We start from the raw sequence: 27,058 nt of genomic DNA, 5'->3' as shown, positions 1-27,058 counted from the left end.
AGAACTGCCCGAGACTGGGTAATTTATAAAGGAAAGATATTTAATTGACTTACAGTTCCATTTGACTGGGAAGGCCTCAGGAAACTTAAATCGTGGCGGAAGATGAAGGAGAAGCAAGATACCTTCTTCACAAGGTGGCAGTGGAGCGCATGAACACAGGAGGAACTACCACATACTTATAAAACCATCAGATCTCGTGAGAACTCCCTCACTATCATGAGAACAGCACCGGGGAAGCTGCCCCCAGCATCCAATTACCTCCACCTGGTCTCTCCCTTGACACGTGGGGATTATGGAGATTACAATTCAAGATGAGAGTTTGGGTGCAAACACAGCCAAACCATATCAAGCACTGAATACAGGAAGTCATAAAATATGGTCCTTGTACTTTAAAAACCTGTAGAACTCTTTGGGAAACAGGACGTTTACATAAAGAGACAGATAATAACAGGAGGCAGGTTGCTCCTATGATAGCCCCTATTTTAAAGTTGAGAAAACAAAAAACCCAAACTAAAGTGAGGGAGAAATAGGAGTATACAACCAAGTGATTTCTCATTCCAAGGCTTAGAACCTGTGAGCTCCCTGCCTTCATAAAGAACCTGCTGGACATTGTAAATTTGCAATACTGGTAGGCTCATTCACAATATTGGAATGTTTCAGGTACCCAGAATGGTCCGTAACCAAATTTTTTCAGTGACTAAAACTGCAGTTGTTTATATCAGCTGTTTATATGAAGTTGTTTATATAAGTTATATGTGTTTCAATTTTATCAAATACTGTTTACTTTTTCCCAAGTTTGTGTTTAAGGACTAACTACTTCTGAATTACTAAGACTTTGTGTTTAATATAGACTTCGGATCCTATTGCAGATTGTCTTGTTCACAAGGTCTGGGGAGGGCCTGGGAACATATTATCAGGCTCTTCAGGTGATCCTTGTGCCCAGCCATGTTTGGGATCAGTGAATAATGAACATAAATTAACTTTTACTTGATGACTCAGCATCTTTTTCTTTGTGTCTGTTATTAAACTGCAAGTTCGCTGCAGCCATAGCTAATGCAAGTGATGGTCACCAATTCCCTTGCTCTCATTTTCCTCACCCATAAAAATAAATTGGATTATGTGATCTCTAAAATCCCTTTTACTTCTAAAATTCCAATTCAGAAAGGAGCTTTTCACAAGATGTTTACTAAAAACATTGCTTCTTTAAAGAATGCCACAATATCATTTGTTATTTGCCTCTTTTTCTTAAACATGGAAAGACAGACACATTGCTAAATAACTCTCAGGGGACTGTATTGTGACTGTATTGTAGTTCCAAAGAACTAATTATTAAGTCAGTACCCAAAACAACCATCCTAAAAGTCTGCCTTATCCAGAAAAATCATAGTCTTCATCTTTGTTTTCAGGAGCCCTGGATTCATCTCTAATATTGACAACTTTGTCTCTTATTTCTCCATAATTAACATGATGTACAACAGCAAGCTCCTCCCTTCTCACAGTAGGTCGTGTATGTTTTGTGTTTATGGATAGGGAGTAAAGAATTGGTCACTGTTCAGTTTGTGCTAAGGTAATTTGCACCACGAAGCCTAAACATTTTTTTTTTTATCATGTGGTCATTGTTTTTGTTTTCTTAGGCTTGCTTCTGACTTAACAGAATTCTAAGCATTATTAATATTTAAAACTGCATCTTTAAACATATGCTTATTAAAGCTTTAAATAATGTATATGTAGGGCCAGCAGCGGTGGCTCACGCCTGTAATCCCAGCACTTTGGGTGGCTGATATAGGTGGATTGCTTGAGCCCAGGAGTTCAAGACCAGCCTGGGCAACATGATAAAATCCTGCCTCTACAAAAAATAGAAAAATTAGCTGGGTGTGATGGTGCACACCTGTAGTCTCAGCTAGTTGGGGGACTGAGGTGGGAGGATCGCTTGAGCCTGGGAGGTTGAGGCTGCAGTGAGCCGTATTTATGCCATTGCACACCAGCCTGGGTGACAGAGTAAGACCCTGTCTCAATAATAATAATAATAATAATAATAATGTCTATGTAATATAGCATTTCAATCATTTCTTCTAGGAAATTCATTTGTAATAAGTTCAAATTTTGAACAACTTCTAGTTGAATCAATAAGTTAAAATGGCAAATGGAATATTTAAAATACATATTTTAAGGTACTAATATTCCTTTAATGGGAAAAGCTGAAATAAAGTTCTGAAATGCAAGCACAGTCAACTTATCTTTATAATGATTAAATCATCAAGAACTTAACTCCTCAACTACCTACTAGGGAAAAATAGTTCAGTTTCATCAGAACTGTAAAATTGCTCAATGGTAAATGGAGCTTCATGTAAAAGTAAGGCAATATTCCACAGCATCAGAGATAGATAATTGTTTTCTATCAGTTCATTCATCTTCCTTTGTTCCCTTTCCCCACTCCTTTACACCCAGCTGTACCCCCTTTCCCTTTTTCTATTCTTCCAGGTACACACACACAAGTGCTTTCCTCATTTTTTTATTTTTTATTTTTTTTGAGACAGAGTCTCTCTCTGCCGCCCAGACTGGCGTGCAGTGGCGCAATCTCGGCTCACTGCAAGCTCCACCTCCCGGGTTCACGCCATTCTCCTTCCTCAGCCTCCCGAGCAGCTGTGACTGCAGGCGCCCGCCACTGCGCCCGGCTAATTTTTTGTAATTTTAGTAGAGATAGGGTTTCACCGTGTTAGCGAGGATGGTCTCGATTTCCTGACCTCATGATCCACCCGCCTCGGCCTCCCAAAGTGCTGGGATTACAAGCGTGAGCCACCGCGCCCTGCCAAGTGCTTTCCTTTCCTTTCAAAATTCATCTTTTATGGGAAACCTTAAATATTAAACATTTAACCATATAGGTAGTAAAACCACGCTTAGCAACAGATTCTACAAATTTAGTCAGATGTTCTTTTTGAGCCCTGATGACATACAAATGTAAATGAATTCATATTTCATGGATCTATCAAAATGTTTCAGTTCTCACTTGTGTCAGGTTCTATATATACAATGATCTTATATTTTAAATAAATAAATAGATATGTAATCTGACAAATGCATATATGAGCATATCTATATGCACACGCACAGATATATGTACACACATATGTGTACACATACATACAGAACCCTTGTAATAGGGATAGTCCCAGAGCAGCATTTTATACGTTACGTATCATATGTGCTCCTCTACACCAGTGGCTTTCAACCAGAGGCAGTTCTGCCCCACAGGGGATATTTGGTATTTTTGGCAGACACATTTGGTTTTCACACTGGCAGGGCGTGTTGCCACTGGCATCCAATGGATAGAAGCCAGAGGTGCTGCTGAACATCTTACAATTAATAAGACATCCCCTACAGCAAAGGCCTATGTGGTCCCAAATGTCTGTAGTTCCAAGGTTGAGAAACCTTGCTCGGCATAGTGGTCTGAGGCATCAAATACGAGGAAAATCAAACTCTTCATTTTATTCCAAGCAATTGATGGGATAAAAAGAAAAAAAATGCTTATCTTCACAATTTCATTTAAATCTCATAGGTCAAATCTGGTTACATTGCTACATAAGAAGTAACTTCCCTTGTGAAACCTTTACACAGTTTAGAAAGGAGAGACCATATCTATTCCCTCCTATTCTTAGTCTGTCAGTGGTCTTTCATTTTCACGATCCTAGGCATTTGCCCACAGTGTAAGGGAAAAACTGCCAGAGGATATGAGAAAAATTATGATAATTCTGATTTTACCTGTTCGGAAAATGAAAGTTGCTATAGTTTCTAGCACAATATATAAAGAAAATGTGGCTACATGTTTTAGTATAGCTTGTCTATTTTAAATAAAACTATTATGAAGACAAATAGCAATCTAATTTATATACAGCAGGAGCTGAGTATGCTGGCTCAGGCCTGTAATCCCAGCACTTTGGAAAGGCAAGGCAAGACCTTGTCTCTACAAAAATTAAAATTAAAAAAATTAGCCAGGCATGGTGGCATGTTCCTGTTCTCCCAGCTACTTAGGAGGCTAAGGAGGGAGGATCACCTGAGCCTAGGAATGCAGTGAGCTATAATCTCAACACTACACTCCTGCCTGAGAGAGTGGGACCCTGTCTCTTTTTTAAAAAAATAAAATTAAATTAAAAATTTACATATAGCAGTAAGGTCTACATTTTGCTTCCATATATGAATATTTTGCTACAAGTTGATAACTTATAGATGATAATAGAACTTTGTAGTTGACAATTACCCTGATTCAACTGTTATACATCATATGCCTGTTTGAAAACATCATGTGTCCCATAAATATATACAACCAAAAAAAAAAAAAAAGAACTTTGTAGTTGAAGAGACCCTGGAGTTTGTTTTCCTATTTCCTGATATCACATTTCATCAAATATAAGATGGCATTAATTGTAAGATGCCTTGTTACATTGTGTACCACAGAAAGAAATGAAGTGCCAACTGAATATGACATGCCCTCAATTGTTAAGACACATCTCAATTTGAAAGACATCAAAATGTGAAAATGGTGCATGTTAGAATCGATAGAATATTATTCTTTACTATCACACCATTCCTTCTTTCTCAGATAAAAGCCATGTGGCAAGTTCTTCTATAATAATGTAACAAGGCATACACATTGGACAAGACACATAAATGGTGAGAAAGCTAAACAAATAAACCAAAATCTTACATAACTGTAAGATTCCTTTTAAGCTATAGGTGCAGTGGGTACTTTGCCAATTGGACAGGTTTTTTAAAATCCTACATTGTTTTGTTTTAGTCATATTTATTCAATGGGGAAGATTATAACAGGTATTAAAATGAATAAAAATTAATTGGATCTCAATTAAACAGAAGTATTAGCAATTTTGTATGAGGGAAGAGAAAAGAGACAGAAACTGCCTCCTTGTACAAAGAGATAGGTAACAGGATTTTTGTTTGGAAAAATAAACTTTACTACCTTGGGATCAGATTATATTTAAGCTAATTTGTGTGTCCTATGAGCTCTACCTATAATGAAAGTAATAAAACTAGATGTATCCTATAATTGCTTTGAGGCACTCGATAATATCCTTGGGTATAAAAAAGAAATTCACTCATGGTTTCTATACTAGATTTGGCACTGCAGGAAAGAGGAGGGTGTGGAGGGGGGAAGCTGTGAAAGACTTATCCAAGAGGATTAATCCTCTCCTAAACTGAAGAAGTATTTCATGGAACAGTCATCTACCCAAATATTTGTGTAGGTCAAGTTTTTCTTCCTGTAGGAAGAAAGACTTGGGAGAGTAATTGGCCAGCCAAAGTGGAAATTACGCTATGTGTAATTTTAGTTTGTTACTAAACAAATTTCAGTTTATTACCAAAAGCTGAAAGGCAGATAAGGCAAGTAAAACAAGCCCCACTGATGCACATGACATTGCTGTGCGGGGAAAATCTTCACAATGCTGCTGGCTGCAGACTCTCCCAAGCAAAGCCCCAGTACTAGTGAACTGCCTATTTGCACATAACAGCCATCAAGCTGCCAAAGTTATCAAAATCCCAATGTGCTATCTTAGTAATTCTGCATAAATAACTCTTTGAACACCAAATCAGAACTGAACAGAGAAAACAGCCAGGGCCTAATGCTTCTGTACCAACCAAGTGCAAAATAGCATCAACAACATACGCCTTGGCATCACAGTATATTACAATATAATCATAAAATGCAGTGTATGTTGAATTCAACAGCACTCTTAAGACTGAAAAAGGGTAGCCTTAAAATCTGAACCATGTGCAACAAACTGCTGCTTTTCTGAAGTTGAAAGCAACATTTGGCTTATCCAGAAGTTGAGGCTGGAAAAACAGTCTAGTGAGAGCCTCAGTTATCTCTCCAGACAGTAAGCATAATTCTTGTAATTTATTTTGCAGTTCTGGAAATCCCATTTCTACTTCCAAATGCATATCCTAGAAAATGGGAAGATAATCCTGTACCATTGCTACACCACAACATATAGCCCTTCTTTGAAATTTTAAAGCCAACTACAGAGGCAAATTGAAAACAGATTGTTTTTAAAAAGTAAGTAGGGAGCTTCCAAATGTCTAAACATTTATTCTCTTGAGAGAAATTATAGGAGTATTCTGAGACCCTTGGTCTAGAAATCTATGAAGCAACTTCATGTTGACTCCAAGTAAATCAGGAAGTCTTAAGTCCTGTAAATCAGATCATGCTTATTCTTATTTTGAAATGGAGTTCTCATTTCCATTATTAGTTTATGCACTTAACTCATTGTACATTGATAGGACTTTCTATAAATATTCTGTGAGTAAATGATCATTATAAAGTCAAACATGGAACACATGAACATTTTCTGCATTTATATAGCATTCATTAACTGATTTCAGCAGCAAATCAAATAAAACTTTACAAGTTGAAGCAATGCATCAGGCTAGGTGTGGCTCATGCCTGTAATCCCAATGCTTTGGGAAGCTGAGGCAGGTGGATCGCCTGAGCCCAGGATTTCAAGACCAGCCTGGGCAATGTAGCAAAACCCTATCTCTACAAAAACTGAAAAAAATAGCCAGGCATGGTGGCTCGGGCCTGTAGTCTTAGCTGCACAGAAAGCTGACATGGGAGAATCACTTGAGCCTGGGAGGTTGAGGATGCAGTGAGCCAAGATCACACCACTGCACTCCAGCCTGGGCAACAGTGTGAGATCCTGTCTCAAAAAAAGAAATAAATAAAATAAAGTGACATATTGAGTGATGTGCATAATCATTGATTTTTTAGGGTTATAAGGAGTTATCTCGTCCAACATCCTCAATTTACAGTTGAAGAAACTGAAAATTAAAGAGGCAACTCCTGCCTCTGGTAACACCCTAAGTCAACCATATGGTCCAACATCTTCTGTCTCTAAGGCCAGTATTTCTACCATGACCCATTGCCATTACAAGCCTTCATAATGATTAGAAACAAAACTAAACTGCTATATAAGTTATAAATTACTCTAAGTCAAATGATTCTAATATAAGTAAATGAAGACAGTTATGGCCAGCTGAGGATAGTATTCGGGAAGACAGAAGCTACAATACAAAAATATTTACTAAACTTCCTATGTGATGACAGTTCTTCATTTGGCCTTTACAGAATTTCAAAGGAGATACACATTACTCTTCATAGTTTAAAGATGATGTAACTGAGGCTTAAAAGCCTCCACAGCAGAAGTTCATCTGAAAACCTTTTAATCTATAACCCAGGCAAACACCTCTGGGCTATTTCTGTAGGTAAGCCTACACATCATTTTCAGCTCCTATAAGAAAGACATAGGATACGTTTGGCCTATCCTATGTGGTCATTTCTCTTACACTATGTGAATTGCCCTCTTTTGTTGAAAGCAGAAATCTGTAATAGAATCACTGAAGGAGGTGTGTGGGTGTCTTGTGTGAAGGAGAGAAAGTGGAGTGAGCACTCAGGCAGTGAGTGAATCAGTGACACTAATGTTTATTAGTTTCTAAAAAGAGATTTCCACACTATTGTGATCTTTCCTTTATCTCCCTATTGACTTTTCTTTCTTTTTTTTTAAACCAAATACCAAGTCTAATATTCACTTGGTTTCCTCTTCCTTTGCATGTGACTCTCCCATATCATTTCCACAAGGTACTAGATTTGTGTATCAGGCCTGTTCCCAAAAAGTATTTGTTGACTATGTGGATAGGCCAATTAAGAGGTATATGGAAATCATCAAGTCTATTTCCACATTTTTATTATGCAGAAACTGATTTCCAGACAGGTAAAACAGTCAGTCAGAGACAAAACTGGGACTTGAGGCAAAGTTCTGCCTCAAATTGAATACTCTTCTCACTGTACAACATACTTGGTTGCATCGTTGGCCCAAAAAGAATAAGTGTATATCACTGGTTTGGGCCAAGTATATTACTTAATTCAAACCAATATCATCTTATACATTTTTAATGACAAAATTGGGGAATCAAGAGATAGAAATCAGCACAGGATGGTGGAAAGACTACGCAGGCTTCGTGGCTAGACAGATCTAAATTTGATTTTAGCTCCTTCATTTACTAGCTACATTAGCTTGGGCAGGTTGCTCAACTTTTCTGAACTAGTTTCGACCTGAGAGTTCTAAGAATTAAATGCACTGAAATATATAAAATATCTAATGTATAGTAGATACTCAGTAAATATTGGTTTCCCTTAATTCCCACCTGCCCCAAAAGAGCTATTCCACTTCTAGCAAATTCCTTTAGCTATTTGGGTCTCAGCTTCCTCAACTATAAAATGAGAAGAAACCAAAGGAATTCCAAATTCCCTCTCAAGTTCATCAAGAATTAATTCTTTAAAGGAATTTTAAAGAAATTCATCTTCTTTTAAATTCAACAGACACTTAAGTACCTGCTAACCATCATAGGCACTGAAAGATTCCAACCACTGCCAGAGAGGTATCTATGCATTCAACAGAATGGGATCCAACTCCATAGTACTTTAAGTTCCATGAAGAAAAATCATTATGCAAACAAAAGAACCCTAGCTTTAAGGAAAATGCTACAAGGATATTACAAACCTAATGATAAAAGTAAAAATATTTTCAGGGTGTATCTTAAATTATTACTCTCTGTTTTTTACTAGGATGAAAAATGAGAACCAAGTGTTCATACACTATAGATATGTAACAAAAGACTCAAGAAATACTTAAGAGAAATGAGTGCCATTTTTTCAAAGACAAAAAATGAGCAGCAAACTCCTATTTCCATATGTGCATTATGCTACGTCTTAAATTTTAAGGTACTTGTGTCATTCTGAAACACAGGGGAATAGAATGTATTCGGAGAGATTGTTTTACAGTGATAAACGGTAATATGAGAAGATATTTTTATATTGAACTTCTTATAAGAAGTTCTGCATATTACTTTTAAAGTTCATGCTTTGGATTTATATTACCTAAAAATAAAATACGATGTAATTTACGTTAATTTAAATGTCTGAATCTTGTAAGACGGACCTGGGAAAATAGTAACTAACCTTAACTAAAAGTTATTTCTCCTTTTCTCTTTCATAAGTAAACCATTATCAGTGGATTTTCTGTTATACATAAAGCTTTTTGCAAATAACACTTCACATGTTTAAAAGACTATTTAAAATCATGATCAGGGCTCCTAATCTGGTTTCCCAAAAATTCATTTGAGGTTTACCTTGTTACCATACCTGTCAAATACTATCCACCTATACTGTAGAATTTTAGAATGCGTATTTTATATGATAAAATATCATCAACAAAAAACCAAATATTTTTTGGTTTCCATAAATTTTCCTTTTATGAGTATGAAGATATACAGAAATGACCCATTTAAATATTATCTCAATATGTGAAATTAACAATATAATCTCTTTTTTAAGTGACAGCTGTTTTCTATGGGTTAATTTTTTGGGTTGTGATAAGTGATGATAGAGAATAAAGTATGTCGCCAACACAGGTTATGTACAGAGCTCCAGAGAGTCACAGATACCTGCTTCAGGTATATATTTATCAAGTATAGGATAAACTAGAGGCAGAAGACCTGGATCCCATTTCTGTTGTTGCTACAAACTTGATACGTGATTTTTGGACAAGTCATTTTACGGTTCTGTTTCTTCATCTATGAGACAACAGGTGGAACTATCTGATGCCTGTAAGATTTTCTTCTGGTTTCTACTGCGTGGACCCTCAATACAGCATTTGAAGGGCACAGGATATGGGGCCAAAGCACTCACAGGAGAGCATTTACCTTGCGATTCTACTGAGACCAGCCAGCTGCAGTAGAGAGCCAGACACTAAATGGCTGGCTTTGTGCCTTGGCTGAAGAATACCATCTTTGTATTCTTTGTGTAGGAAGGCACTTAAAGAAACAAACTATTTTCTAAACAGAGTGAAAAAACAGGGAATGTCTGAGCCCTGTCAACCTGAGACCCTTTGTGTCCTCAGCCTTTCAACTTGGCTGCCAGAAGTCACTGAGTTCATTTAGGCAAACTATGCTTTCTGATCCATATGATTAAGAGAGAGAATTCTGAAAATGAATTGTTTTCATCCTCAGTTCCACAGTGGCCCTCGGAAACACATGTATTTTACACAGTAACTACATTATTTATAGCAACCCCTAGGACACCTTCATAGAACAGAATTTGGAGCGGTGGTACATATGATATGAAGTATGAAGTGGGCTTAAATCCTGGATCTGCTATTTTACTGCTGTGCAATCTTAGGCAAGAAGCTTAACCCCTCTGGGCTTCAGATTCCTTTTCTGTAAAATAGAGAAAATAATAAAACTTAACTCATAAGGTTGCTGTAAGGCCTAATCAAGACAGTGCATGCAAAGCAGTTAGCACAGAGCCTGACATAAAGTGAATGTTAGATGAAAAAGATAGATAAATCCTGGAACTTCAGGCTCCCTAAAAAGACTCGTTTAAAGGCTACAAACAGTTTGCTGGCAGTGAATGGCATCTGCTGGTCTTTCCTCTTCCGAGCAAACAGCATGGCAAAGATTCAAAGCTGGGCTCAGCTCTTACTAATAGGATCCTGCAAGAATTAGGAGGAAATGAGATTATCTTGAAAGTAGAAAAGAGTTAGTCTGGTTTAAGACAAGACCTTTAAAAGAGATAGAAACACATACAAAGACACCCACACACATATATTTAATATGGTCATACAGAATCAGACAAAGGGGGTTATTATCCTTTATGCCTTCACAAGTGTTGCCAACATTAAAAGCTACAGAACTTGATAACTGGATGGCTCCCTAGAGACTGTCTAGTTCAAATCCCTCACTGGACAGATAAATAGCTGAGACCCAGAGAGGTTATGCAACTTGCGTGAGGTCATTCAGCAGTAAATGGCAGTACCAAGACAAGCAAGCGTTCTGACCTTTCCCACTTGCCCACCCAGTACTTGATCTGGCATCTTTCAGCAGGTCAGCATCCTGTCCTCGCTGTGCCAGGGTATTTAAAAAATAAATAAATAATCCACACACAAAGGTTTCTCACTCCTGTCCAAGTTCCCAAAAAGTACAAAAGCAATCTCAGCCCTTGAGACCCTCTTTCCAGAGCCTTCCGTCATGGGACTAAGGGATGATCTCAGTCCATCTTGGGCCCTCTCCTAAGCCCTCTTGGGTGTATCTACTCCTTCAGTTCCTTCCTCACATCCACTCTTAAAGGTTGCTTCCAGAAATTACCCGCCTCAAAGGTCAGGCACTTCCCCAGGCAGAAGTTAAAACCTGTTAATTTGCAAATTCTCTGCTTCCCTCAAATGCTATAGTTTGAGACAGGAAATACAGACTCCCTTAAGTTTCCTCCAGTCTCCTTGAGTGAATTCAGTCACAACTGATGCCTCCCTCTCGAATATAACTAGGTCCATTTGTAAATCATGTGAGTGCGTGAAGGGCTGGAAAACCCTTAGGTATGCCTAACACTGGGAAGAGGAGGAAAAGGCCACCAAGGAAGGAAAGATCAATTGCGGGGAGAGGGGAGACCAGTAGAAGGAGCACCCTGACCAAATTGCAAACTCTGGATCCCAGAGACAGCTAGCTGCTGGGACTGACTCACTGCTGAGGTGCCGGAACTGCGAGGAGATGGCACAGTTTTAATTATAAGCTCTGACTAACAACAAACCGGTGCCCCCAACGGCACACGTAGGAAGCAGGCAGAGGCTACCCCAAAGGGGCAGAAACAAGGAACTCTCTGTTCCTCCTGCTCCCTTTTCACCTCTCATCTGAGGCTTGCCACTTCGCGGACACACCCGGCACTCGCCAAGTTGTCGCATCGCCCCCGGTGAGGAACGCCCCTCCCTGCTCTCCAGGCAGTTGGAGGGAAGCACAGAGCAGCGGGGGTGTCTCCGTCCTGCCAAGGGCTGCCCGTCCCTCGCCCCGTGCGGGGAAAGTCCCAGAGAATGAATGGCTTTTGCCGAGCGCCGGAAACTGACGGGCGGGGGTCGCTTCTCGCCCCCAATCCCCCGCGCCCGCGTGGGGCGTCCCTCAGCCCGGGTCTCTGCTCTAAGGGTGAGAAGCGTTCGTGTCACAGCCAAGGGTTCCTTCCCCACACGTGCACCCCCCCGCAAGACCGGAAGGAAAGCTTTTGCCTTCCCCCGTGCCCCCCGGCCATCCCTACCTGAATTCCGGGACCAGGTTAGGCTGCAACCCGTAGAAGGCAGAGGAAAGAGTAACCAGCCACCCGGGCTTGTAACTCCCGTTCTCGCACTCCAGATAAGGCGGAGACCACTTGACGTGGCTCTTGTCCCCGCCGAGCCCGTCCTTGCGCCGCCAGCTGTGGCCCAGGCTCCGGGGCCCCTGATTGGGGCCGCGGCGGTGTAAGTGGGGCCTCCACTTGCGCCGGAGGCCGTGAAACCACTCCGTCTCCAGGGTGGCGTTGGCCAGGTGGGGTGCGGAGGAGGACAGGTCTTGGAGCAGGATGCGGCTCTCCTCGCGCGTGGCCTGGAGGAAGACCTGTGGGGCCGGCGCGGACAGCGACTCGGTGCTGAAGGTGATGGCCGCCCGGGTGATGCTGGGCTCGCCCTCCAGGAGGCTCCGCACCAGCGCCTGGTACCACTCCAGGTCGTCCTGCAAGTTCTGCTCCCGCGACTTATTGCTCTGCAGCATCATGTTGAGGAAGTTGGTGGCGTGTGTCAGTGTGTCCAGCGCCCCGTGCAAGGAGGGATGCGCACTGGCCAGGGCTGGCCACTTCCCCGGCAGGCCCGCCAACTCGTAGCGGCCGGAGCAGTTGGCTCGCTTCAGCTGGTGGGAGTCCCCGGTGTAGAGGTAAGAGGCCACGTCCATGGGCACCTCCTCGGCGAGTTTCTGCGCCAAGATGGTGCCATCGGTGGAGCGGCTCCAGGGAGCCGAGGAGTCCGAGGCAGAGGCTCGAGCCGGCTGCTGGGCGTGCGGCTTCCCCCTCGGGGTCCTCTCTCGAGGGGAGTCCGGCCGTCCTTGGGGGTCGCGGCTGGCGCCAACAGCTCCCAATCCCAGCTGAGCGAGCAGGAGGCAGAGGAGTAAGGGGTAAGCCATGGCTCCCATCTCCCTCGCAGAGAGAAGAGGAGGGAACGGGGGGAATCACTTTTTAAATTTGGATCGTCAATTTTCAACAGTCAGACTTTTTTCCAGGAGTCTTCCCACCTTCTCCAGATGGCACCCAGTCCAAAGGACTTGAAAATAAGAATGTTTCGAGATTGGTCCCGGGTGGCTAAGCTACCGTCGCAGAAATCAAGTCACCTGTGGCAGCGCTGGCCGTGCCCGCTGCGCGAGGGGCCGGCTGGGGATTACGCACCTCGCAGCCTGGAGCCCAGTGGGTTACATGGCCTCGCGCTCGCAGCGGCTGGAGTCAGCCCGCGTCCGTCTCTCGGCCCGGCTGCCGTCACCGCTGCTCTCATTGAGGCGCGTTCAGAAGCTGCTGTTGCTGCTGCTGCTGCTGCCGCCCCGGCCGCCGAAGACGCTGCTCCATAGTCTCACCCGCCGCAGGTCGTTCCCGCCTCCCGGCTCTGGCTCCTCCTCGACCGCTTCGCCCGGAGGCGCGGGGCGCGCGACCAGACCCGCACCGCGAGCGCAGCCGCGAGTTCCGAGGAGCAAAGACGTCCTTTAAGACGTTCGTCTCTCTGGAGTCGGGAAGGCCGGGCTTCTGGTTAATTGCAGCCTCTAGGTTTGGCCGCAAACCACACTCCAGCCTCTCTCCTTGCTCCCTGCTCGGGGGAGGAAAGCCAGTTTAAAGAGGCAGCTTGGCCGCAACCAAACCCTTGTAGGGCGGCTGCAAGTCGTCTTGTCCCCTGTTTGGTCGGCTCCTCTGTCAATCAGCCGACTGCCATTTGTGGGGCCGGGGCGGGTGCTGTCCAGTGCTGAACCCGAGGCGGCCCGCGGGCGGCGGGGGCGCGGGAGGCAGCCTGCCGAGTCCTCGCACCCACTCGCGTTCCGGATGACTCGGAAACCTGCGGGGGTGGCGTAGGGTGGGCAGGAGAGCGGGGAGAAGCTGAGATTCCGTGGCTCAGAGCGAAGGAAACTTGGACGTACTGAGGAGGAGGGTGTTGGCGTCTTGCATGCTTAGTTAAATCAGCCTTTTGCCTGGAAAAGAGGGAGAAGGGAGTAGTTTTCATTTCTAGGTGAAATCGGACAGAAGGGACATAGGATGGTGACTTGTCCTCCTGAGCATCTGCTCATTTTAGGCAAATTATCAAATCCTCTTCCTTGTTGTCAGTTAAAGAAATGATTTAAATATACTTGTCTAGGCTCATCTTAGCTGAGGGAGTAATAGAGAAATCTACCAGCTGTGTTTTAAAGAGAGGAAAAAAAAGTGATATTTAAGGAATCTCCGTCTGAGGGCCAGAATGGAGGGGAACCCGTAAAAATGTATGCAGGTAAAGATGTGTAAGGGAGAGAGCAAGGGGCAGGACTCATGAGCTGTGGGAGAATGAGAAGGAGCCTGTGTAGAGTGAGAAGTGAAATCGTCCTGGCTGGGAGTTCCTGGAACTGAGAGATAAGAACTAAGACTTCTAGTTAGCTAAAGGTTGGGATATCCCAGCAGAAGAAAGAAGAACTGAGCAAGTATGCCAAGCCCCCCAAATTATTGGTAAATTTCTTACCACAATCTAATTGATGTTTTGACGCTTATTAGAGAATTTAAGTGTCTTTTGACACTCAAAAAGTAGACTGATACCAGATACGTAGTGTTTTGCACAGCTAGCTCCACTTTCCATATGCACCTCTATTTTCAAATTACCCAAGAAAGACACAAATAGAAAATCTCCAACTTACTTTAATTCCCAACTAATAAAAATGTCCCTCGTGGCATTCTAAGCAGGCACTGCTTAGATTCACTGTACTATTTTATGTCATCCTTCCTATTGGGAAAATACTTAGGGACTGGAATGTAAGCTCCAAAAGAGCAAAAATCTTTATCTGCATTGGTCAGTGAGGTACCTTGAGCACCCAGAACACTACCTGGCACATAGTAGGCTTTCACTAAATAGTGGCTAAGTTAGTGAATGAATGGGAAGCTCATGATGATGAAGCTCACTTAAAAATCAATCTCCTCACCCAAGAAGAGAAGTCTGCCTGACAGCCAGTGATGAGGGTTTTTGGAAGAAGACACAGCAACCAGTTTTTCAGACTGCAGTGGTTGGTCTCCAAATGAGTTTTTATAGTTATGCAAAGAGTGGTTATTAGATTTGTGTTTACTTACAAGTAGATCTCATGTTCATATCCGACTTTTTGTTTAAATTTTGCTTTGCAATGTATGCTCCTATGCTAAGTAAAGGTCATCCCATTTTAGTGCTCTGCCATAGTATGGGTGGCAATAATAACAGAAAGAGTTTCTGCTTGTCTAATGTATCAAAGTATACACTATGGTTTTCCATTTACTTAACCATCTAAAGGCCAAAGTATAATTTCCTCATTCATTGATCTTTTTAGAAAACCTACATAACTTATTAACAATTCTTTAAAATTCTCTAGTATCTAACTTAAAAAAGAAGACATACTTGTATTAGTAGATCCTTCTATAAGTAATCCAATGAACTAAGCACAATCAAAAGACCTGGATTCTGGTTCTAGCTTTATTTTAAAGGAATATATGTGACCACTGGCAAGATATTTAACATTTCTGTGTCTTGGGACACAAACTGTGTGTGGGCCTCGGGATTTCGCATTGAGTTTGTACTGGAGAGGCACCTGAGCTACTCTCCCAGGGTACCAATCCTTTCGCAAGTGCACATCTAATGAGAAAGATGCAGACTATGAGAGACTTTTGCAATTCTAGTATTCCCTTCAATGGATCCCCTTCAACCTACATTGCCAAACAGCTGGGATGAGCTAGTTGTATCTAGAACAGCACTGCACAATAGAAATACAATGTGAACCAGAAGTAGGATCCTTATAAATAATTGTAAATGTTCAAATAGCACATTAAGATAGTAAAAATAAAAAGAGTGAAATTCATTTTAATAATATATTTTATGTAACCCGATATATCCAAATTGTTATCATTTCAATAAGTAAACAATGTAAAAGTATTAATGATATCTTTTACACTTTTTACACTAAGTCTTCAAAATCTGATGTTCATTTTACACTCACAGCACAAGGCACTTCGCACTAGCCACATTTCAAGTGCTCACTAGCCACCCGTGGCCAGAGGCTACCCTAGAGTGCAAGCTCTAGAAGACAGTCCATTACAGTCCAGAGTGCTAAGAAACCTAGGTCCATGCAAGGTAAGGCACAAAGTTCCAAATGCTCTAAGGGTTCTGGTCCATTTAATAGGTCTGGAATCAAGGTGACTGAGTAAGTAGACAATCCTATGTCTATGTTAGTGTCTATCAATAAATAAAATAATCCAAAAGAGGTTCTTTTAAGGGATCAAGATTTAGCACGCACACACACACACACTCCCCAAAGCAGACTACAAAATTCTACACCATCTTGCATAAGACATATTCATTCACTCAACCAATGTTCATTGAACCTCTACTATGTGTCAGGCATTGTGCTTGGTACTGGGACAAAATAGGCACATCTTCTGGCTACGTGGCTCTTACAGCCAAGTGGATAGAGAGACAGAGCTAGAGATAAAAAGGCAAACAAATAAATAAGACAATAGCATGTTGTGATAAGTACCATGAAGAAATAAACACTGCAAAGTGATAAAGCGTGCATGGTATGGAAGCAGAGAACATATATAAAGAGATAAAGGAAAGAAAGACTACGAGGAGGTAACAATTGAGCTGAAACCCTAAGAATGAGGAGTAACTGCCCAGGTAGTATGTAATAGTGAACCAGATAAATGTAAGATGGGAAGAAACTTACCTTAAGTTGAGGGAGTAGTGAATGGATGCACTAAGAATACAAGCACTCTATCCTTGGCAGGAAAGACAAGTGGAAAAAAATAAATGCAATATGCTAAAGGTCATATGTAATAAGAATAGAACAAACAATTGACACAAAGGAAAATCATTTCATAAGATAAAACAGGAAGTGGGGTGGGGATGATTATCTCCTTCCCCCAATTATAGAAGCACACTTTGTAGATAGAGATAAATATCCCTATGCATGTTGCTTCAAAATTAAGAGCTAAGTTGTCTAAATGAACATTTATACTGCATAGGAGCTTTATTGTATTTTAATGGAACTATTGGTACATGACCTGTGACCCTGGGTGGAAAAGCCCAAGAAGTTTTTCAACACAGCCTGAAAAGTCAATCTAATTGCTTTAGAACAACCGAATTTGCACTGATGAAAAAGTAGTATGTAATGTACATATGGGTTATTAGTTGTCTTTGTATGATTGATTTATCACTATTATAAAAAGGAAGATGTGACATTAACATATCTTTAAATAAAAGAAAAAGGTCACAAACTACTGAGATCATATTTTATATGAGCAGTATAGGTTGAGTTTTAAAAAATATTTAAATGCAGCTTTAAATCACTTAAATAAGCAAGGATTAAGACTATAGGACGTAGTGAAAGGGCACTGGATTGGCCATTGAGAGATCCAGCTCTAATTGGTTACACCATTTTCTAATCATGTGACTCTTGACAATTCTTTCAACCTCCCTGAGCCCTTTTTCTGCATCTATAAAATAGGAGTTCTGTTCAGATACACAATCCACAACTGGAAAAATTACAACTAAGTGTGAATCATGCTCTATGTATCTTTACCAGGAACTCATTGTTCCTAGTCCTCCCAGATTTATAAGGTAAAAGTTATCTTTCTTTCTTTCTTTTTTTTTTTTTTTTTTTTTTTTTGAGACAGAGTCTCACTCTGTCACCCAGGCTGGAGTGCAGTGGCATGATCTCAGCTCACTGCAAGCTCCGCCTCCCGGGTTCACGCCATTCTCCTGCCTCAGCCTCCCAAGTAGTTGGGACTACAGGTACCCGCCACCACTCCCGTCTAATTTTTTGTATTTTTAGTAGAGACGGGTTTTCACTCTGTTAGCCAGGATGGTCTCGATCTCCTGACCTTGTGATCGGCCCCCCCTCAGCCTTCCAGAGTGCTGGAATTACAGGCATGAGCCAGCGCGCCCGGCCAGTAAAGGTTATTTTTAGATTAAATAATAATGGATCTCAGTAAACAAGGTAGCACAACTCCAGTCAAATTTCTGATAAGGTAAATAAAACTACAGACAATATAGTTTTTTAATATAACACAAAATCAGAAATCCAGTTCTTATTCTTGAGTCGACTGAGATTGGCTCTCCCCAAGCATATGTTATCCCTGTGTCTCATGTGCTCATTTGCAAAATGAAGATCATCATCTTTGCTATCCAAGAGTAATGGTTTTGAAATTTCAGGATGCAGAAGTATCACCAAAGAATTGAAATTTGTGATCTGGGTGAGACTTTAGAATCTGCATTCTCAGGTGATTCTGATACAAATGATCCGTGGAACACATGCTGAGAAATACTGCCCTGCCTTGAGCCAAGGAAAATAACTCTAAAATATTAGGAGAAAAGTTGTTTCATTGTTTATTTTTGTTTTTTGTTTTGTTTTGGTTTTTTTTTTTTTTTTTTTTTTTTTGGTAAACACAAAGTCTTACTATCAATTGTGAAATGTAGCCTGTGAAAAAATAAAACCAGTAAAAAGTATTACTATTATTATATTTATATAGCACGTACAGTGGCCAGGCATTAAGCTAAGGATTTGACATACTTTAGTTCATTTAATCTTTATTATAACACTGTGAGTTTGGTACTGCTTCCATTTTACAGATGGGAATCAAACAGCCAAAAAACTAAATTGCCCTAATTCACCCATCTGGCTCCAGATGTCATGCTCACAATAATTAGACCAGTGACTCTCAAATGTTTATATATTGGATTCATCTGGAGAGGTTTAGTCAATGCACAGATTAGTGCCCCTACTCCCCAAATTGCTGAGTCAGTAGTCTGGAATAGGGCCTAAGAATCCACATTCTTAACACGTTTCCAGTGATGCTAATACTGCTGGCCCAGGGATCACACTTGGAGAACCACTGCCCTGTACCATGCTTTTTACCATGATAATCTGTTGCCTATATGTGCTTACACGTTTCCATGTATTTTACATGGAAAAAAGGAGTAAGTCAACATGAATGAGTGCAAAGATGCCTAAAATCTGCTAAGAAAAAGAAAACTCTCAGTCTATTTCCAACTTAGAAGGCTTACCCAAGATATTTATGTTTTTCACTTAGCAATTTATTCTCATCTGCCTCCAGTTTACCCTTAAACTCTTACTCCCTGTCAGCATCACTTCTAACAACACTCCAACTCTTTCTACAGTTATCTCCTCTGCTTTTCACTATGAAGACATGACTTGGGCTGTCCCTGAATTCTCAATGAAATGTTTTGGTTTTGTTGTTTTTTTAAGTACTACTAAACACAGTATCATCTCCATAGTCACTGGGGCTTTGACCCAAATTGCTAGTTTCCTCCATCTTCTCCCCATCACACAAAACTGATTGGTAAACCCAAAGACATCTCAAGAACTTTCCAACCACAAGGGAAGAAAACACTAGGAGATGGTATTTATGTAGGAAAATCCTGAATGTGCTAAGGCAAAACATTTACCTAAATGACTTTCCATGTCCTTGACCTGACAGTGAAGGGCCAATATACCATTTACTAAAAATTATAGCAAATTATGGACAGCCCAACTCCATTGAATCCAAAGATTGACTCCCTTTCTCATCAAGAAATAAAAGCAACCAAAACTTTGAAACAAAATACACTGAAAAAAAATTGATTTTGTGGATAGGAAGAGATGATAAATGGATGACTTTTTCTTTGCTCAATTTTGCCTGCTCCCCTTACTGGAGGGAAGCACATCACACCTTATGTATATGTATATTGTCAGAGCTCATAACATTGTTTCCATCAGCATATTACCTTGGGTGTCATGGGGGTTTATTTCATAATCAATGTAGGACTTGGCTTTCCATCTTAACACAGGAACTTTTGAAAGTTGGGAACTTCAAGTATTTGGGACTGTTACCAGAAGGATGGCCATGAGGTCCCTGGCGTTTGGATCAAAGAATTGAACAAAACACACAAAGCCTTAATAACAAGAGAATGAACCACAGGAACGAAACAGCAAAAGCGGGGATTTATTAAAGCAAGGAAGCATTCCACAGGGTGGGAGTGGGCCCCAGCAAGCGGTTCGAGGGCCCAGTTACAACGTTTTCTGGGTTTTAAGTATTCCTTTTGAGGTCCCTATTGGCTTCCCCTTATCTGGATGACGGATTTGGTCCGTGGCTAAAGGCTGAGGTGAATTGGCACCCTATGCAGATGATGGGATGGTCCATACTTGGCCCACACCAATCCAGGACACTTTCCTTTCCATCTGAGCCCTGGTGGATAGGGGAGGGCTGTAGGGAGAGTAGCCTTTGATCCTTTGCTACTCAGGTGTGGGGAGATGGAGTTTTTCCTTTTGGTTTAGCTTTAGGAAGTTTGTGTTACTTGGTCGTAGGTTCCCTGCCTGCAGACCTAGGTGTTTTCCCTTTGAGTTAACATTAGGAAATTATCATGAATTGGCCTTAGATTCCCTGCCCCCAGACTTTGGTGTTTTCCCTTGGTTCAGCTTTAGGAAGTCAGTACCAATTGGCCTTAAGTTCTCTGCCTCCAGACCCTATTCTCCTGCCTCAGGACCACACCTATATGATGTGTGCACATCTCACACACGCACAGGACACACTAATTCATGGCAATTCTTCATTGATAAAGAGCAGAAACGTGTGCGACAACATGGATAAACCCGGAGAACATGATGCTGACATGAAATACGCCAGGCACAGAAAGACAAACACCACATGGTCTCACTTGTATGTGGAATCTAAAAAAGTCTCACAGAAGCAGAAAGTAGAGTGATCGTTACCAGGGCCTAGGGCAGGGGCAGGGAATTGGGGAGATAGTGAAAAGATACAAAATGTCGGTTAGACAGGAGGAACAAGTTCAAGAGATCTGTTACACAACATGGTGACCATAGCTAACAGCAATGTATTGTATACTTCAAAATTGCTAAGAGAGTAGATATTAAGTGTTCTTACCACAAATAAATGCTAAATATGTAAGGTAATGCAAATATTGAATAATTAAGGTGGTGGCTCACACCTGTAATCCTAGAACTTTGGGAGGCTGAGGCAGGCAGATCACTTTATTCCAAGAGTTTGAGGCCATCCTGGCCAACATGGTGAAATCTTGTCTCTACCAAAATTACAAAAATTAACCAGGCATTGTGGCAGGTGCCTGTAATCGCAAACTACTCAGGAGGCTGAGGCAAGAGAATCACTTGAGTCTGGGAGGTGGAAGTTACAGTAAGCCACGATCAGGCCACTGCACTCCAGCCTGGGCAACAGACCGAGACTCCCTCTCAAAAAAAACAAAGTTGAATAATTCAATTTAGCCATTCTACAATGTACATGTATCTCAACACATCATGTGGTATACCATAAATGTATACAATTTTTGTCAATTTAAAATAATAATAAAAAGCGGAAATTATAAATCCAAACTTACAAAGATCAGTTTAAAATAATATGAAGCTACTTGTAAAATGTTTACTATTTTTAAAAAATTGAGGGAAAATAATCCAGTAGTGTTGATTTTGTTCAAATTTCAGATATTATCTTGATTTTATTTTATCTTTTTTTAATAGATTTTATTTTATCTTATTTTTTCTTATAGAGACAAGATCTCACTATGTTGGCCAGGCTGATCTCAAACTCCTGGCCTCAAGCAAATCTCCCACTTCGGCCCCCCAAAATGCTGCAGCTACAGGCATGAGCCACTGCACCTAGCCCAGGTATCATCTTAAAGTTAGGATTGTATGAAACAACAAAACAAAGAAACAAACATGTCACAGAAATATGTTCTAACAAAATGTTGTGAAAAAAGAAAATTACTGCATGTGTCCCAATGGAAATATCTTCATGCCAAGAAAACGGACTATTACTGAAGTATGAGTCAAAATAGAAAACTGTTTTGTAGATCTATAGTTGTATTTTAACTGTAATATTATGTATGCCTAAAAATGTTTCCTCCAGATCCCTGCTGTCCCTAAAGAAAAAATAATGGTGACAAATTTACTTTCAGGTTTTTTTTTTTTAATCTAACCTCTAGTCAGTTGGTCTCTCCTCCTTCTCCTTCTTCTCCTCCTCCTCCTTCTCCTCCTCTTCCTTCTCCTCCTCCATCTCCCTCTATTCTTTTCCTTCCTTTTTCTCTGACAAGCATCAGGTGCTCAATGAGAGATTAGCTGTAAGTGTGAATTGTCCCCAAGGGAATGGAAGAGAGGGAACTTCGTATCTGTGAGGTACTTATTAAAATGTACTAAAAAGTGGCTTGTTTTGATTGCTTTGGGTATTACCATTAAAGTAGGTCTGATGCAGAAGCCTAACTGCTGTGGCCTATATAAATCATTTCTACTTGTCACTTTGATGTACACTTTGGAATGAAGAGTATCGGGCAAGATTTTGCGTGCTGTTTACCAACAGCTCTCTATTCAGACACACAAGAATTTTAGAGTTTTGGTACAAGCTTTTGGCTCCCTTTGTTCTCTGTGTCAAAGAAGGTTCTTCAATAATAGGACTGACTTCAAGAATACATGACCATCACTCATCACAATATCTGGGAAGGAATGAGTTCTTTTAGAGTACTCTACAGAAATAACAAGTTCTTATATATTGTGTCGAAAAACACAAGCTAGAGGAGAGAAGGCAAAAAAGAGAAACAATTTTCAAGAATCCACAGTGTCATGAGTACCAAATGTGATTAAAATGTAACTGTTTCAACTGGTTGTTTTTATATCCCAAATCAGATTTTTTTTTAAGTAAAGAATTAAAATTTGCCAGGCACAATGGTATGTGCCTGTATTCCCAGCGACTCAAGAGGCTGACAGGGGAGGATCACTTGAGCCCAGGAGTTTGAGGCTGGTCTCTGCAACATAGTGAAACTCTGTTTCTTAAAAAATAAAATAAAATTTAAGGAAGACAAAAAAAGTGATACGAAAGCTCTCGAATGTCAAGGTTGTTTTCACTGAAATGGATTAACCAAGAAATGAAGAGAATCTCATTTCTTAAAGAATCAATTGTGGTCTCCAGTAAAACAATATCCACATATCAGAAATGAGCTTTATTTAATTCTGACTAGATTGACGGGTGAACCAAATAACCATGGGAAGCCATCCCTTTCCTACTGTTCTATGATAGACTAAGGAATACATCCTATTATGTCCACACAAACAGAAAAACTAGTAAATATATATTCAACCCTAATACTTGTTTTAAGCATCAAAATCCAATCTATCTTTGTCACCACTTCTCTCATGCCACATTTTTCAACCTGACATTTAAGACCATTTACTGATTTTTTTTTTTTTTTTTTTTTTTTTTTACTTATCCCACCAGTTCTTCCCTACCTTTTGGAGATTCTCCATTCCAACGAAGTTAACCTGTTTACACTCTCCCATTATAAGTTATTTGCACACTCTAGGCCTACATCTGCCTTTGTGGAAACTAATCCTATTGAGAAAACTTTCACAAATACGTGTTTCTTCTTCTTAAAACCTTTAACAACTGCCAACTCTCTGAATAGACATATATCCAAAGACAATATATAAATGGCTAATAAGTGTATGAAAAGATATTCAGCCTCATTAGTGATTAGAAAAGTGAAAATCAAAACATCGGTTTCAAGTTGGTATTTGAATAAAACAACAAAAAAAGAAAGTCAAAACAATAATGAGATACCATCACACATTTTCTAGAAGGACTATAATAAATAAGATAGGCAATAACAAATGTTGGTAGGGGTGTGGAGAAACAGGAACCTTCATAGAGCAGATGGGAATGTAAAGTGCATATCCACTTTAGAAAACAATTTGGCAGTTTCTCAAAAGTTAAACAGTAACTGACAAATGACCCAGCAATTCCACTCTTAGGCACTTACAAGAGAGAAATGAAAACATATGTCCACACAAAGGTGTGGATGTGAATGTTCACAGCAGCATTGATCGTAACAGCCAAAACCTGGAAACAGCCTAAAGGTCTGTCAATCGGTGAATGCATAAAGAAAATGTGGTGCAGCCATGTAACAAAATGCTATTCTGCAGTAAAAATGAACAAACCACTAACACGTGCAGCATCATGGGCACAGCCCAAAAACATTATGCTAAGTGAAAGAAGCTAGACACAAGAGACCATGCACTTGTAACAAACATCCAGAACAGGTCAGGCGTGGTGGCTCACGCCTGTAATCCCAGCACTTTGGGAGGATGAGGGGGGTGGATCACGAGGTCAGGAGATCGAGACCATCCTGGCTCACACGTGAAATCCCCTCTCTACTAAAAATACAAAAAAAAAAAATTAGCCAGGCGTGGTGGCAGGCACCTGTAGTCCGCTACTCAGGAGGCTGAGGCAGGAGAATGGTATGAACCAGGGAGGCGGAGCTTTCAGTGAGCCGAGATCACGCCACTGCACTCCAACCTGGGTGACAGAGTGAGACTCCGTCTCAAAAAAAATAAAAAATAAAAATAAAAATATATCCAGAACAGACCAGGCACAGGGGCTCACACCTGTAATCCCAGCACTTTGGAAGGCCAAGGCAGGCAGGTCAGGAGGTCAGGAGTTCGAGACCAGCCTGGTCAATATGATGAAACCCGTCTCTACTAAAAATACGAAAATTAGCCAGGCGTGGTGGCGCATGCCTGCAATCCCAGCTACTCAGGAGGCTGAGCAGAAGAATCACTTGAACCCAGCAGGTGGAAGTTGCAGTGAGCCGAGATCATGCCACTGCACTGCAGCCTGGGAGACAGAGCTAGACTCTGTCACAAAAAAAAAAAAAAAAAAAAAAAAAAAAAAAAAAAATTATCCAGAACAAGCAAATTTATAGAGACAGAAGGTGGATTAGTAACAACCCAAGTCTAAAAATGAGAACAAGAATCAACTGTAAATAGGCACAAAGGATCTTATTGGTGGGATAAAAATGTTCTAATACTAAGTAATGGTGATAGCTGCACCACTCAGTGAAATTACTAAATTTCATTTCATTTGAAAGTGGTGATATGTGAAATGTACCTCAATAATTTTATTTTCTTCTATTTACTTTTTTTGTTTTGTTTTTGTTTTTGTTTTTGAGACAGAGTCATGCTCTGTCACCCAGGCTGGAGTGCAGTGGCGTAATCTTGTCACACTGCAACCTCCACCTCCTGGCTCAGACGATCCTTCTGCCTCAGCCTCCTGAGTAGGTGGGATTACAGGCACAAGCCACCACACCTGGCTAATTTTGTAATTTTAGTAGAGACAGGGTTTTGCCATGTTGGTCAGGCTGGTCTTGAGCTCCTGGCCTCAGGAGATATGCCCACCTTGGCTTCCCAAAGTTCTGGGATTACAGGCATGAGCCACCACATCTGGCCAATAATTTTACTTTAAAATCAGAACTACCAACTCTAAGTAGTCCCAAAACAATTCACAATTCAATGAACAGTTCACTTGATTTTCTAGAATCATCTCAGTTCTTATGAACTCATTTTGTATAATGTGTTTTATATTTCCTGATTTGATGTCATCTGTGAACATCTATGTAAACAATTCAAGAAACTTCTGGTTGCCTCCTCATCTGTATAATCTATTATTTTATTTTATTTAGCAAATATCTGTTGGGCTTCAACTATGTGCCAGACATAGTCCTAGTCTAGATAATATATTTGATGTTCTGCGTAAAAGATATCCAATTGTTCTAGATGGAAATGATATAGCAGTGAACAGTCATGTTTCTGCTATCATGGTGCTTGCAGTCCACAGAGGAGAACAACAATAAACAAATGAAAACACAATATGACATAATTTTAAGATGTAATAAATGCCTTGAAAAAAAATACAGTAGAATAAGAATATATATAGGGATTGGAGGTCAGGCAAGGCACCTCTGATTAGGAAGTACTGAGCAGACAAGTGAATGATGTGGAAGAGTAATGGACAGGAACACCCAGGAGAACAACTTTCCTAGCAAAAAATAATGAACATAAAGGCCCTGATCAAGCTCAGTCTATCAACAGGATCAAGTTCAGTTTATCCCAGGAATAGCATCAACAACTGCATGGATGGCGGCCAGGGAATTAGGGATGGAAAGAGGAGGCAAGGATCAAATCATGTAAGGCTTTATGGGAAGTCATGGGGAGATTTTTCCAGGAGTGACAAAATCATAGGGGCTGCCATATAGACTTAAGAGGGAGGGTAGGAGAAGAAACAGAAGAGCCAGTTAGGAAGCTGTTGAAGTAGCCAAAGTAAGAGGTGATGGTGGTTTGCAGTAAAGAGGAGTGGGGAAGGCAGGATGATAATGGTCATAGTGGTCGAAAATTATTGAATTTAAGATTGTAATTTTCGATGGATAAAGAAAGCATGGTAAACATACATAGTGGAATATTATTCAGCCATAAAAAATAAGGAAATCTTGTCATTTGCAACAACATGGATAGAACTGGAGGTCATTTTGTTATGTGAAATAAGCCAGGCACAGAAAGACAAATATTACATGTTCTCACTCATATGTGAGAGCTGAAATTTAAAATTTGAACTTATAGAGATAGAGTAGAATGATGGTTACCAGAGGCTGAGAAGGATAGCAGAGAGTCAGGGATAAAGTGGAGATAGTTAATGGGTGCAAAAGTGCAATGAGATAGAATGAGTAAGAACTAACATTTGATAGCACAATAGAATGACTACAGTTAATAATAATTTATTATATGTTTTTAAATAACTGAAAGAGTAGAATTGGAATGTTCCTAACACAAAAAACGATAAATACTTATGATTATGGATACCCCAATTACCCTGATGTATCATTATACATTGTACATCTGTTTCAAAACATCATATTTTGATAAATATAAGCAACAATTTTGTACTCATAATTTAAAAATTTTTTAATTAATGTTTAAAAAGATTATAATTTTCAGAAGGTCATGAATGTTTTCCATTAATACTCCCTGTATATTACATGCAAATATGATTTTCCTCACTCAGAAATAATATTAATATAGAAAATCATTTCTGTTTAAATCCATCTGGGAGTAGAATCCTAAATTT

At 40.4% G+C, this 27,058-nt stretch overlaps 1 protein-coding gene across 1 annotated transcript in view; it reads right to left on the bottom strand.

Moving 5' to 3' along the window:
* The window catches only part of GPR158 (G protein-coupled receptor 158), a 422,564-nt gene extending 409,098 nt beyond the window's left edge, over positions 1–13,466 (bottom strand). The window contains exon 1 of the mRNA XM_008002559.3: positions 12,137–13,466. Within this exon, the coding sequence (XP_008000750.2) occupies positions 12,137–13,038 (902 nt within the window). The 5' untranslated portion in view covers positions 13,039–13,466. The remainder of the gene's footprint in view (positions 1–12,136) is intronic.
* Between the last annotated feature and the right edge of the window lie 13,592 nt (positions 13,467–27,058).

The sequence above is a fragment of the Chlorocebus sabaeus genome, chromosome 9 (genome assembly GCF_047675955.1).
Source record: "Chlorocebus sabaeus isolate Y175 chromosome 9, mChlSab1.0.hap1, whole genome shotgun sequence".
Taxonomy (NCBI): Eukaryota; Metazoa; Chordata; class Mammalia; order Primates; family Cercopithecidae; genus Chlorocebus; species Chlorocebus sabaeus.
The sequence above is the reverse complement of the archived record's forward strand: the minus strand, read 5'-3'. Positions and strand labels throughout refer to the sequence as shown.